The 14,928-nt window shown below is 38.5% G+C and overlaps 1 protein-coding gene across 2 annotated transcripts in view; it reads left to right on the top strand.

Moving 5' to 3' along the window:
* The first annotated feature begins 1,083 nt into the window (after positions 1 to 1,083).
* LOC119798658 (ephrin type-B receptor 1-B) overlaps positions 1,084 to 14,928 on the top strand; it is a 238,211-nt gene continuing 224,366 nt past the window's right edge. Inside the window, exon 1 of one of the 2 annotated variants that reach the window (XM_038308216.1) lies at positions 1,084 to 1,380. In XM_038308216.1, the coding sequence (XP_038164144.1) occupies positions 1,284 to 1,380 (97 nt within the window). In that variant the 5' untranslated portion in view covers positions 1,084 to 1,283. The remainder of the gene's footprint in view (positions 1,381 to 14,928) is intronic. The other variant, XM_038308215.1, reaches the window with a different exon arrangement.

Here is a 14,928-nt window from a genome sequence, read left to right as displayed (position 1 = left end):
TATAGCCAAATCTACAATACAGTAGATCAGATCAATCCTTATTTTGGTGTTAGAGTGGTGCAGTCAAAGTTCAGATGTTGACAAAATGTTAAAACCTACTTTGGAATACTCCTGTATGGACATCCATTAATAACATACACACAAAATGAAAAGTCCTATCCCATTCATAAAGCTTGTGATAAAACTTAAACTAGTGCAAATCTAGGCCAGTGTGCTGCAAAGAGACAGCACTGAAGTATTAGTAGCCTGGAGTAAAATCAGGCCTATTCAGTGTGAAGATTAACAACTCCATTCCAGTTTCTCAGCTCTAGGGATTTGGGGGGACATTTCTAGCTCTAGACAGGTGTATGATTCTGGGCTACAGGGCGGAAACTGCCTCTTCCTCCGCAAAGCAGAGTCTGGTCCTTTGTGTCCCTGCGGGGAAAACCCATTGTGTGGACCATCTGTTGCAACACACACGCACACAAAAAAAGAGGGTGAGAGGTCCAGGGTGAGAGAAAAGGATTGATGTGCAATGCCTGTTAAAAAGCATTGGGAGGTAAAGCTGAATTTGTCAAAGCCATCAAAGGAGATGCAAATGAAGGCAGTGATTTATTTATTTTATTTTTTAACTGTGAGGAAGTTAAATCAACATGACATTTCATAGCAGAGATTCCTCACCTATATTAGAAAATGTTGGAATAAAATGTCTGGCAAAAACAGTAGCATTTCCAAATAAAAGTGAATGTTATAGGTGACACTCTTGTTAAAGTGTTTTACAAATTGTGAGTCTGAGCCACAGGCAGGTGGCTGACTGAAAAGAAAAAAACGGGACCATAAGAGGAACACAAGATGCAGTAACGGCCGCGCGCCAAGTGGTGGCGTCATGTCCCTTCAGTGCATCGGGAGGCCGATTCAAATAGGTCAAGGAAAAGTTTTGTGTTTTGACAATGCAAAGTAGGTGGAGCGGCGGCTTGGCCATTGGTTAGTGAGTTTCAGCCACAAGTCGTTGATTGGCTCCGACCCTCTAATGAGTCTGTGAGCATGCAACATCGTACCCCCCCCTCCACCTTCCCATAGCCACTCCTCGGACCCCTCCACCCCATCCTCCCCAACTTCACACACCCCCCCATCTGCCCCTACACTCGCTTCTCCCTCAGCGCTGATTGTCACACATTGTTTACTACGGCTTGAAATGTGACTCACAACAAGAGGCTGTCTGCTGGAGTACCGCGCTGACAAAGCGAAGGATTTCTTTTCCTTGACGCGCGCCGTGCGTCTTGATTACATATATTTTTTTTTGGATGGGACACAGGTTTGTGGAGACTAACCCTTCTGCCATGTCAGTGGATTTGTTTGCGCTTTTATCCCTCCTGGTCATCACATCCTCTGCGATGGAAGGTAAATAACCAATCTGAGATTGGATAGGTTTCATTGCTACAAATGTTGGAAACGCTGCTTTTGTACTGCGCGCGTTGTGATGTCTTTGGAGAGGGAGATGCGTCCTGGTGTTTCTGCTGGCCAGCGCCTGCATCTCCCCGGCTTCCAGGGATGTCACACACGTGGGTCGCTTCGGATTGCTTCGGTTCTTCTGTCTTTATGGAACAGCATCTCCCCGCAGTGCTGGTGCTTTTTTTTTTTTAATGATCAACAGAACTTTGTGTCATTTAAACACATTTATAACGACACACGTAACAGCTTGAGAAACATAGGACATAGATTTGATCTTTCTTTTTTCATTTTTATCCTACTCTTGTTTTTTATCCTCAGATCAATTACCCTTACATATTACATATTATTATTATACATATTTTGTGTATCTCCTATTTTTCATGTCTCATATTATCTCCAAAAAAATCCCTCCTATTGCATCTATTCATAAACACAATTTCATATAGATTCTGAACGTATGCATTTTACGCATGAAAGATAACGCGTAATATGCAGTTCTTTCTCCTGTTTCCAGTTTTGCATCTTTAATTTATTTCTTTTTTTTTGAGACACTGGTCTTGACAAGCCTCCACTTGTACAGTAGCCACCATCTCCTCAGTTAAATGTGTTTTTCATTTCCTCTGTGTTACCTCATGGGACGGGACTCTGGGCTGAATGGCCTCAGCCAGTATATCTGTTGGGTAGATAAAACCAGCTGCCTCCAATCATGGGTGTGTAAGTCTTTCCCTTCATGCTTCCCTTGACAACACAGACAGGAACTCACTTGCTTCTGTTTATCCACCCCCTTATAAATGAGTTGATCACAATTAGTTTCCTCAATACAAAGATTTTGTCTTCAATCATTCTGCTCCTACAGTAGATTCCTTCCCAGCTCTTGGATTTACTCTGTTTGTGCTCATCCCATTTTAACCCTGGCTACACATATCAAAGCAACATACCAAATTGCTACCTTTTTGAGAATGATAATTTTGAGGTTTGGATGTTTATCTCATGTTAGATTATTGCAAACAGTTGAGAGACGAGAGGCTGGATAGGAGGGAAAGAAAGTAGCATTTAACTGCATAGTAAAAGAGGGTGTGGGATGAGAAAGAAGCAAATGGGTATACAGATATTGCCCATGGGTTGCCTCCCTATCAAAGATTAAAGTGATTTTCTTGTTTGGGTTGCTAATTGAAGAGTAGGTGGCCACATGGGAAGGTTAAAATCTTCACTGATCTAAACTCCAATTAGCTTCTGTTTTTGTTTTCCTTTTTCTGATACACATGAGAGAAAGTGGAGTCTGACACCAGTCTATGTAAACCATTCCTGATCTGACGACGAGTCCAAATCAACTTACGAGAACACAAATTCATGTGTGTTCGCTTGTGTCTGTGTATTTTTTATAATTTCAGCCATACTGATGCATGGTTGAAATAATTGATATATCTGACCTGTAACTTCACACACACCCATTGGGTTAGCAACTCATAAACATACTGATAAACTAGTCACAATAGAGTAAAAGCACTAAAAAAGAGGTATTTTGGAAAATGTTTACAATATAAGGAGTGGCAAGCATATAAGAGTTTTAAGTAAAGAAGTCTGTAATAAGAATAAATTGAACTAATTTGTGTATATATCTAAATGAAATTTTCACAGCACACTACCTATTGGATTGGTTATGGGGCTATCCCCCTTTTTTGATCTGATATTGCACAGATAGATGAAGAAAATTTGATGTATTGATATATTATTTAACTTCCTAGTATACATGGATGACTATGAAAAAATAGCATTCATAACTTCATAGTTATTTAACTAATTGCGTGTTCTTTATTTATCCCCATGTATTCCTGTGCAGTTACCATTTAAGAATATCTACAAAATCATATCCGTCTTAATTTTTTCATGGAACGTTCCTGTTAAATGTAATGTGAAACATATTCCAATTTATAATTAAGATGCTTTGTATATGAGATTAACCTTACACTGAAGGAACTGAACAGCTCTTATATGACAGAAAAACACACACTGGTATTTTTCAAGCATGTTAGTTTCGTTTCTTATTTCCTATCCGTTCGCTCTATGTACCGACTTCTCTTTAAACCTTCCTGCTGTTCTTATTTCTCCAGCAAAATTCTCTCCTCTTTAGTTTTTTGTGATTCTTCTTTCCTTTTGACTCTTGCCTTTTCCTTTCTCATCACAGTGCTGCAAGGATTCTTCTTCAAACAGCAACAGCAGAAGTCATTCTCTTCTGCTCTGAGGGTCATTGCTTATTTCTGTTTGCCCTTAAACCAATTAGGCCTAGATAAACCCGCTCATTTAACGGCCCAGAACGGGGTGGAGGAGAGGGGGGGCGGGGAAGAAATTGAGGGAAGCGAGGATTAAACACAGCTGTTTGAAGATAGACAGAGACAGAAGGAGATGAAAAGATAACAGAGACAGAAGAGTGGAGGTCAGAAAAACCATGCATGCTTTACCAATGAGTAGACTGAAAGAGAGAAAAGCAAGGAAAGTTAGAGAAGAAAAGACTCTTTTATAATGGTTATTCAACAGTAGATGCCTCATTCAGGTCAACTTATGATGTAAAATATTTTATGTATTAGATATGAGTCGGATTTGAATATCTTATCAATGTTCTGTAAACAGTCCCACAGGATGATGTTTACATGTATTAGAGAGCCGTAATGCTTTATCCTTAGATAATGCAATGAAGAACATTGAAGGAATAATATGGTATTATCATAAGAAGTGTCAGGTGTCTTATAATCAAAAGGAGATTCTTCTGATATTGATCTTTTGTTTTAAACTCTGCAGAAATATTGAGATGTTTTGTAGCTTTTCCATTGATTTTAAACTCTAAATATCCTGCAAATCGGAATAAAGAAAGTTTTCTTGTCCAAATATATTGAGGTAAAGCAACATGCCAAATGATTTAAGGTATATAAAAAACATATTCATTTGTGAATTACCCAGTTGTGGACAGTATTTTAATTTGTTTACAAATTAATGACCAAATATTTTTTTTTTCAAAGTCAATATAAAGCGTGATAATAACAAATCAGCTACATGCAGTGTTGTGCAGTTTTAGGTAACTTCATTTCGTTATGTTTGTAACGTAAATAATTTGAACTAAGGACAGCTTATCCAGGTCTCACTTAACTGTGCTCAGTTAGGAAGATTGAACCATCCATCCATCCATTTTCCGTCACACTTATCCCAAGCGGGGTTGCGAGGGCTGCTGGTGCCTATCTCCAGCTGTCTAAGGCGAAAGGCGGGGAACACCCTGGACAGGTCGCCAGTCCATAGCAGGGCTAAAGATTGAACCATGGGATTCATTTATTTGGACTTTTGTCAAACCTATAAATGCTTTATAAAAAAATGACTTACAAGACTTTACTAAAATGTTCTTTAATTTTTTTTTTTAACAAAAGCAAGATTTTGATAAATACTGCTTGTTTGCACGTGCCTGCAATATACCCTTATATATATATATATATATATATATATATATATATATATATATATATATATATATATATATTGATACTACAGTATGTCCCTCTCTCCTTGCTGAAGGATTTAACATAATGCCTTCTTTTGCACTTATAAGTCAACTACATGAACCAGAATCAGAAAGAAAGAAAGCTGCTCAGTTAAAATGAAAAAATATGACATAAAATTAAAGATGTTTGTTTACAGAAGCATATTAGAATAAAAGGGTTAGAACAACTGATTGACAGGGGTGTGAATGAGTTCCTTTGGTGTTTTCTAGAGCATATTGATGGAACTAGTTAATCACTAAATAGGCTGCTGTGATTCACACATTGTAGAGAGGGTGTAGAAGATTGTCCAATATTATCCTTAACGTGGACAACATTCTCTTCCCTGACAGCTTATGCGCTATCTATGAAAACTGACAGATTATACTGTGGGGGTTTTTTGACCCTGGTTTTGCTACTGCGTGGGAGCTGGCTACAGGCAGGGAGTGATTAGGTGTATGTTTTCAGGTACAGCAAAGAGGAGTTGAGTAATAAAGCCGCAGCATATTGCATTCTGTCACTTCTAACTGTGCTTATTGGGTGTGATACAAGTGAGATGTGTCCAAAAGAGCAGTCCCGATAGAGCCTAATTATAGTCAAGACCAGATTTATGTAAGTTAATGTTCTTTTTACAGGAGGAACATCGACCTGTGGCATAATCAAAAATGTTGTCTTATTTTAATACTTTTTTTTAAGGGTTTGAGACTATTTGAGCAAAGAAATATCTAAATGACAGCAATTATATGGGGAAGTATTGAAATAGAGGCTATGCAAAAAAAGGAAACAGGAGAGAATAAAAGAGAAATTAATATGTTTTCCAATTAATGGTCTGCAATCAGTTTTCTGATTGGTCAGTTTTCTAAATTGTGAATCATGTAGTGCATTGCTTAATGTAGATTTTTATTTAGGAAAAAATGGAATGAGAAAGTGAAATGTGGCATCATTAAGGCTTCAGCAGGAACAGTTATGTAAAAGATAGAGAGAATAGGTTTACTTCATTGTGATTTTTTGTTTTTCTGGGAATCTTACTCTGGAATCTTAATACTACTATACACTGTGAGGTTGTTTTCTTCTAAAATGAAATTGCATCCTTTTATCAGTGACTGGAGCAACTTTTAGGGCTCATTATTTTTCTGTCATCTTTCCTGTCTTTTGCTGCATGGTGGGCTGCCCACTAAATCTGTAAATAATGTGTTATCTAATGTGTGGGTACAGTGCTTTTTTATTTCTTGTCAGAGTCTTACATGTTTAATCAGGCCCTAGTAATTTCCAGTTATGTCTCCTAATTTTCTGTACCAGCTGACGTTCCATAAATGTCGAGTTACCTTGTGAGGCGGGTGTAGCATTAGAAGCTGTGCTTCTCAATGTAACTTGTGTGAGTTCGCCAGCTGCACAGAGGAAACAGCCTAAAAAAAAGTCCCATTGATTCTCCTTTGAATGTGAAAGGCAGACTGTTCCTTTACGTCTCTCTGCCATTTCCAAACTGATATATAAAAAAAAAAACGAAGAATAAAAATAAAACTGAAACAACGTTGACTGGCTTTATGCAGTATGGAGCTGAAAAGGTGTGAAGAATTACCTGTAAAGTGCTCACATGAGTGTGTTTTAGCCATAGGCAATACTGTTAAACTGGGACCACCTGAAGTAAATTCTGTTTTTTTCCTCTCGGTTTCTACTACAAGGGGTGTTCATTTGTCATCAGTATAGTGCCACAGCTATTATGGCCAACTTGGCCTGTACATGCCCTCATCTCATAATAGGGCCCCTATTTTGCCCACAGTGGTGCAACTACTTGGTGTTAAGGCGCTTTTAGACAACCGAGCCAGTCAGCTATGACGACTCTAGTGCAAACACTTGCAAGCAGTTGGTGTGCCTGCAGTCCTGTAAATATGCTGCACAGTCATGCATCAATGTAGACTGATCTGTGCGTCTTTTTTCATTTGCATGACAGGATATTACAAACTCTCACCACTTAATTGAATATACTTTTGTTTTCCGTTTTCATCTTTCACTTTCATGCTCACATATGCAAACACACCCCCACATATCAAATATAAACACATAGTGAGGCCCCCTCGGAGCTCACCTTACCCCAGAGACATCTGAGCCTTGGGAGGGCCAGATGGCGGATACAGACTGGAAGCTTTTGCATGTGCACTTTTTTTTGTAGCCCCCTAGCGTGAAAGTGAGCAGTATCAAGGGAAAAAACAGAGGAACAGAGCTCTGGGAGTGCTGTATCGAATGCGTGTTTGTGCTTTTTTTATTTGCTTTGAAGTCCAGACCTGTTCCTCACATGCTATCTTGTGTTGTTTACCACATCATCAGGCTGTGTCTTCTAGACATTCCTCTGTCCAGAGATTTGCCTCAGAGATGCTATCAACGGTGTTAGGTTCCACCGGCCGCACTCCGTGCCCCACTCTTATCTGAGCAGGTGGCAGACTGCGGGATGAGCGCTAAAGCCTTATCTGTCCAATCATCGGGGGATAAGCAGACCCACTGCATCAGCAACATACATAACATATTAGAAAGCAGGAGTGGGAGCGGCGACGCTTGTGATACAGTTCAACCTCAAACTGTGTGAGTCATCTGTTTGCTGCAAAAGCCAGTTCCATCATTTTTTCCGACACAATACGCACACACAAGGAATGAAACGGTTTGATACGCACAGGAGCAGAAACTAAGAGATAACCCTTCAAGCTTCACGTTGCGGAAAATAGAAATGCTAGTCAGTGATTGGCCGCACTGACCTGGCTAACCTCACTACCGATGGTGGTTGTGTGAAAAATGTGCTTTTCTTCTTTTCTGCTTCTGAGCTTTTCTTCCTCTCCATTATCACCTTTCTCGTTGATTGGGTGACAGTTGTTCAATCAGCAGGAAAAGGAAGGGCCAACGATATTTGCTGAATAGAGAGGTGAGAAAAGAAACGATTGATTGAGCGTTTTTTTTTAACCCACTTTTCACATAGTCCAGTTTTAAGATGATTGCAATCCAGTTCAACCACTTCCTTTCCACATTGTGGTGTTCTACCATCCAGCAGGACAATTATTTGAAACCTATATTTAAAAGGGAATGGTTTAGGTTTAGCTTCATGTTTTTTGATAGCCTACTTAAAGTCCAGACCTAATCTAATCTCAAAAATTATTGGCAGTCCAACAAAGTTGAGCTTGAGCTACTTTCCAAATTTCATTTCCTAGACGTTCAAAGCTGGTTGACACAATCCTCTAAAGCCTGTTGCTGTAATTGCAGAGATATGTTATTTCTATGAGGTATTGACCAGGTAGGATATATAAATCACATTTGTATTGGGATAAAACTAGAAATGGTTCATGGTTTGTTGATAGAATATCAAGGCATATCTTAGGTTTCTCACTTGCTGTCTTCCCCAAACCTGTACATTGTCTGCTCCTTTTCTAACTTCTCTATCACTTATTTCCCTTTCTTATTATCCTCCCTCACACTACAGATGCACTGATCCGATACCTGGGTCGGATATCGGCTCTGATATTGACAACTTAGCTGATTCAGACATTGCTGATTAGATATTGAAGATCCACTCAAGTAGACTTAACATGGAATGGTTAGTTTTTTTTTTCTTTTTGCTGATGAGTTGTTAATAAATAATATAAAGTACAGTTACCTTATTTTAACAGTAATTATGTCAAGGGTAAAGCATTCACTCACATGTCATTCAACAGTTGAATCGGATCGGTGTTAGACATCGGCTGATAGGCTCAGCCCAGGTATCAGTATCTGATTGGATCAGAAAAAACAGGATCGGTGCATCTCTGTCTGTCACCCTTATTCTTTTTTTAAACAGAGGCAGGCTTGATCTATTGCTGGGTATATTACAAAAGGGTAGACGTGAGGCTTTCCTTTGCTTAAAAATTTTATAAGAGCAAAATTTGCTGGATTAGGAAAAAGGGGTAAAGAGATAGTTGGGGTTATGTGATTGTAGGATCAAAGAATCATTTTATGGTTGTTGTAGAATATGTCGTTGTCAGTTAGTCACATTGTGATGTTAGTTAACTTAGGGGCTAGTGCTGTAAGGCCACAATTCAGTAATGTTAGAGTAAAGAGGGGAAAGGTCCAATGAGGACACAACGTTTGAGCTTTCTAAATGTCTTTTTCAAACTCATTTGGATATTAGTTTAACTCACTGTGCATATTTGATAACCACATAGCAAGATTTTTCAGCTATTCCCTTGTCTTTCAAGTATAATTGTGCAAAATGTAAAGTTCCCTTTGTACAAAAAGAAGCTTGTGGTACAGTTTGCATGTAAAGTGAATTAGAAGCTCAAAGGATGCTGCGTCTCAATGCTCAGAGGAATTAACTGCACCACGTTAATAGGGCTGAAATTATAGGCGGTGGTGGAAGCTGTTCCACTTCTGATTAAATAAAAGCCTGCTCCTCCACAGGCTGTTTCTCACAGGGACTAAGACATGCACGCACACACGCATGCGCAGGCACAAATGTGAATGTGTATGATTCTCTATATGCAGGGCAATACATAGGGAGCTTTGATATGTAGAAAGGAAATGAGCAGAGATGGGAAGCTAAGGGCCTGGGCCTGGAGCCTGTCCCATTATTAATGAGTAAGTACCAGCCCCTCGTCCAGGTTCGGGACATGTGGGCATATTTCACCACTCTGCTGCCCTTCTCCTCTCCATAAATGTAATCACTTATTAAACACTGGTCTCTTAGCAAGAGTGCAGAGAAATTGTGCATGAATACTTGTGTCTCTATGTGTGGGTTGCCCGTATTAGCGCAAGAGAGGGAAAGTAGGGTGGAGAAAAATGAAGTGCCTGCATGGCAAAATGGAATGCCAGCTTCCAAGAGAGACACTGATGGGCCAATAAGTAGCAGTAGTGGGAGGACAGTTCTCACCCTGCGTAACACTGAATTCCTCTGCCAGGCAAATATCCACCTGCACCGGCACTGTCCGGTTCTCTAACTGGATAAGATGAGCATTTTTGGATGTAATTAACTATTGATCTGAAGCACAGAGGGTAATGGGAAATAAGTGGACAGGATCTCAATACACTGGGGTGGGTGCAGTACACCTTTAAAAACCTATGTGTAAGAGGGACTTTTCTTCTAAAACTTCAAAATGGCCTAATTGGATTACTTTGCCTCTGATTTGACTATCTAAACATGCATTTCTGATTTCTGATATGACAATCCCATCACATAATAAACTAACATTGGCATCAAACAAGGTTCTGAGAGTGTCAGTTACTGGGAAGTGTCTGGTATCTGGAACAAACTTCCAGAAAACTGTAAAAGTGCATTTTTTTAAGTCATAGTTAAAAACCCATTTGTTTAGAACTGCCTTTGGGTGTTGATAACCGAGTTATTGTAAGTTTAAGGTTGTTTGTTTGTGTTACTACCTGCTTTTATCTTCATTTGCTTTTATTCTGCTTTTATCTTTCTTATATTTTATTGCTTGATTAATGTAAAGCACTTTGAATTGTCCTTGTCCTGAACTGTGCTATAGGTAAATATGTAAGGTGACTTGCCTATTTCACTTTTTTTTCTACTGTCACAGGAAATATTTGTCCTAATGAGAAAGTTTTTGTCAGTGAGGAAAAACTTTATTCAACGTAGATACCAGTATAAAACAATTTTTAAAGGAATCAGTGATTCCTGTATTTTTCAGTTTCATTGAATGCTGCTGCTTTTGTTTTAACCAGCACAGGACATTTTTATCACATTTCCCCTATTATTTCCCTTTTTTGTTTCTCTGCAATAACTGCACTGTACCTTTTTGAAATCATTTTAAAGTTCTTATATTTGCTTTTCTCCACCTTGTTGTAGCGGGTTATAAATTATGGATAACCTTACTTTGAAGCAGCCCCATGTCATTTTTTTGCCACAAGGAGGCTAGACCTAAACCCTTCCAAATTTGGAGTCCCTGGAGGTCACTGACAACACTACTCTGTTGCAAAATTAAACAGTATTCCTCAATGCTTTAAAATCTGATAGCAGATCACTATGGACCAGAAGATTAAGAAATAATTTAGTTTTTTGTAAAGAGAAGGCCACATTCAGCCCTTTTTTTTTATAGAACCAATGCTATTTACAACACAAACAGGTTTAGCTATTTGTCTAATTTGATCAATTTGTTTATATCAATCAATTTTAGTCCACTGTAATCCAATTGTATACTGTGATTCGGATATACTTTTGTGCTTTACAGTCAATTTGTTTTTCGTTTTTGTTTTTTGGTTTAAGAGCAGAAAAGTTGAGATATTAAGGGACAGAGAGTAAGATGAGGATAAGCCTTCATGACTTCAATCTTGTATCTTATTAATGCTAATTAGGAAGTTGTGGTGTATAACTCTGAAGTACATTCAAGCCTGCGTTCAATGCATTCCTTTGAGAGTACCAGTCCTTGGATTTCTTCAAAGGGAGGGTCTGTCTGTCTTCTATATCTATGTATAATTCTTATAATCTGATACAATTCTTAGTTATATTTACCTGTAAATTCTATTTAGTTACTTAGCATCAAACTGCATGTAAGCCTACTGGACTGGAAATTTCATAGCCTTTTTAATTTTTCTCTTTCTTCTCATCTGTTGTTTCCCCCAAGCCTTAACATTTGAAGCGGCTCGCCTTTGATCCAAGCTTCACCTGCTGTTTGAGACCCACTGTTCAGATTGACATATGATGTTTGGAAGAAGTAGTAGTAGGACCCTTTTCTGATAGCTGGGAAAAATGAGCTGTTTCCGCACACAGTCCACATATATGACACACAGTCAGGTAGTTTTAAATAAGGTAAAGTTAAATGAACAGATGTGCTCATTTTTCCCACTTCGTCCATGAAGCTACGGGGTGATGACATGTCAAAATGATAAACGTTCCCACTAAGCCAAGTTGAATGTAATTGTACAGCCGTTGCCCAGATGTTTTACATTTCTGTCGAGGCAGTTTTAGAGAAAGTTGAGTGAATATCTAGAGGTATATCTGTAATATACAGTGTTGGGCACGTTACTTTGAAAAAGTAATTAGTTATAGTTACTAGTTACTTCTCCCAAAAAGTAACTGAGTTACTAACTGAGTTACTCCACAATAAAAGTAACTAGTTACTAGTAAAAGTAACTATTGCGTTACTTTTGCGTTTCTCGCCCCCGTAAACCTCACCATCCAGCCCCCACCTTCTCGCCGTGTGTTTCCAAAGCCAGCTTAATAGAGCGGACGACAAAGACAAGAACCTGCAGACAGTTTAGCATTTATTGCAACTCAACGTAAATGACATCAGGGGGAACGCGATGTGAAGTTTTATAACAGGACATTCAGATCTGGTGAGTATATGAAATTAATAACTGGGGATGTCTAATTCTGAAATCCTGTGTGTTTGGGTTGGTATAGATACTGCAACATCTATCTATCTAGATGTATACTCTGTGTGTGACATAAAATATGGATCTCCATCCCTGCCACAAAGGCCATCAAATAATGTTTAAAATAAAAAATACAGTAGGTTGAGATAGCAACATCCATCCATCCATCCATCCATCCATCCATCCATCCATCCATCCATCCATCCATCCATCCATCCATCCATCCATCCATCCATCCATCCATCCATCCATCCATCCATCCATCCATCCATCCATCCATCCATCCATCCATCCATCCAGATTTCTCCCTTTCTCCATATAGGCTATCATTTCTGGCTGTTGTCAGGTTCATTTGATCGTTCACGCTCTCCATAGTTCTCCTGTGGCGCGAGCACAGAGCGACTGTTGCGCGCCTTTAGCAAGCATGCGCGTTTCCTGTCGCTTGCGCGGTGACTCTTGCCGCCTGCGCTGTGTGGAGATGCAGAGGAAACCGTTATGTGATGGGGAAACGCAGCTCGACGTAACACCGGTATTTCCATCTGGAAAACGCTGTTTTGCTGCTGGATCCTCCTCATCTCTCTCTGTGTGCTGTACGTTAACACCCACCAGCAGAAACACCCACCTATTCAACTGACAGACGGAATCTCATCCTCCCCTCTCTCATGACAAGGCGCGCACCTCTGGATGACCTAAAAAAAATAATCTTTAATATCTCTTAAACAAAAGTAGCACAAACAATATTTTTTTTCTGCACAAATCTGCACTAACGTTGCACTAACCATTCAGTCTATTTGCAGAGTTTTTTGACGTGGGTGGGGTGTCAGCTTCACGCAGCTGCGCACGAGTCCTATCATGAAAAAAGGTTCATTGCGCGACCTAAGTAACGCGCAGTAACGGGGTGCCTGCAATGGTAACTGCGTTATAGTTACAGTCAAAGTAATTAGTTAGATTACTCGTTACTAAAACAAGGTAACGGCGTTAGTAACGCCGTTAGTTTCAACGCCGTTAGTCCCATCACTGGTAATATAGAACAGGATACAAGAAGGTTCAGCTGAATCTTTAAATTTGCGTTCTCTCTGTACAGTACTTTTTAAGAGAAAATAGTATTGCATTTATAAAGGCTTTAACCAACAAAACATATGTAATATAACGCCATATTCTGCAAATTACTTGATATGGATAAAAGCTTCTAACTTTGCACTTATATCTAAGTGTCTTTGATATATGGTGCACAGTAGTTATATTATAGTGGCACTCATAAGTAAAGACTAAAGTGCCGAAGTTATAATTTCAAAATTAAAGGCTTATAGAAAAACCCATTCTGTGATATTTTGTTGTCCATCGACATAACATGAAAAGTCAAATTACCCAATATAGAAGTTTATCTGTCCCATTTTGCTGGTCCCTAAATCAGAAATATTGCACAACCAGGGGAAAATATTTTAAATATGCTATTTGTTGGCTATGTTATTGATTGAACTCATGACTGCATGCTAACTCACTGAATAATGTGTGGATCAGTGCCATATCACTAAAATCCATTTTTGTTACTCTAATTTGAACTACCTATTAATCTGTGCTACAAGGTTAATTTTGTAAGTCAGCTTCTCTCTCATTAAACCCCCAGTCAGCCTCACACTGACGCTTGTTCTGCTGGAAGTTTTTTCCTGTTAAAGGGGAGTTTTTATCTCTTATGTGTCTGCATGCATGTTTGGTCTGGGGGGTTGCTGAAGAGTCAACGTCAACATGTTTAGCATGTTTTTCACAGTTTGTGCTATGCTGCCTGGCTTTTATTTTTCTCATGTCGCATCACAAATTTATTCCGCGCTTTTTCAGAAAAGAAAAGAAAATGAAAAAAAATCCATAAATTGGCTTAATAAAAAAAAAAATAGACCCAGATGTTTGTTGTTTTACATTGAAAAACTGTGAAAATGATCAAGAAACCTTTACTTTTTCACAAAAAGACATGAAGAAAGATAATATTTTTTTTAATGTTCCCATTAATATTTTAAATGTTATTGTGATTTTCAGAAGTGATAAAGTTGTATACTTCCATTTTAATAATGAGTAAGAAAAAATGTTCTTGGTAATCTGAGGTTTAGTAGTTGCTTTGGTACAAAACTTTCTGTCTTTGAATTGATTCTTAGAATCAATTAATTATATATATATATATATATATATATATATATATATATATATATATATATATATATATCAATAGTTAAAAGTTTTAGACATTTGTATCTGTCTTTGTTGGTTTTTTAAAGGTATAAAAGAATAAATCCCCTTTCTGCAACAAATCTTTTCATTCCTGTAGAAGGTTGTGTTTATGCATCCTATTCATTTGGGCTTTGTGAAATCCACAAAGGTTTTGCTGAAATATTCAGAGTGAAAAATGAAGGATGATGTTTAATGCTCCCATCATGTGACGGTTATCACATCTGACAAGGTCAGTGTGTTAGTCTGTGAGTGTGTCCCAGTGTATGCTTCTTGAGTGGATTCAAGCATGTCTAAAAAAATGTCAGTCTGCTTCTAAAGGTCTTTTAGACACCTGCCAATGATTTCCTGAAAGAGGCCCCTTCTCTCAGCTGTTATTGATGGATAGAAATGTAGAAGGAAAATGACGAGGTCCTTG

This window comes from Cyprinodon tularosa, unplaced genomic scaffold (assembly GCF_016077235.1).
Source record: "Cyprinodon tularosa strain WSP-4 unplaced genomic scaffold, ASM1607723v1 ctg632, whole genome shotgun sequence".
Classification (NCBI taxonomy): domain Eukaryota; kingdom Metazoa; phylum Chordata; class Actinopteri; order Cyprinodontiformes; family Cyprinodontidae; genus Cyprinodon; species Cyprinodon tularosa.
This window is presented reverse-complemented; position numbering and strand designations above follow the sequence as displayed.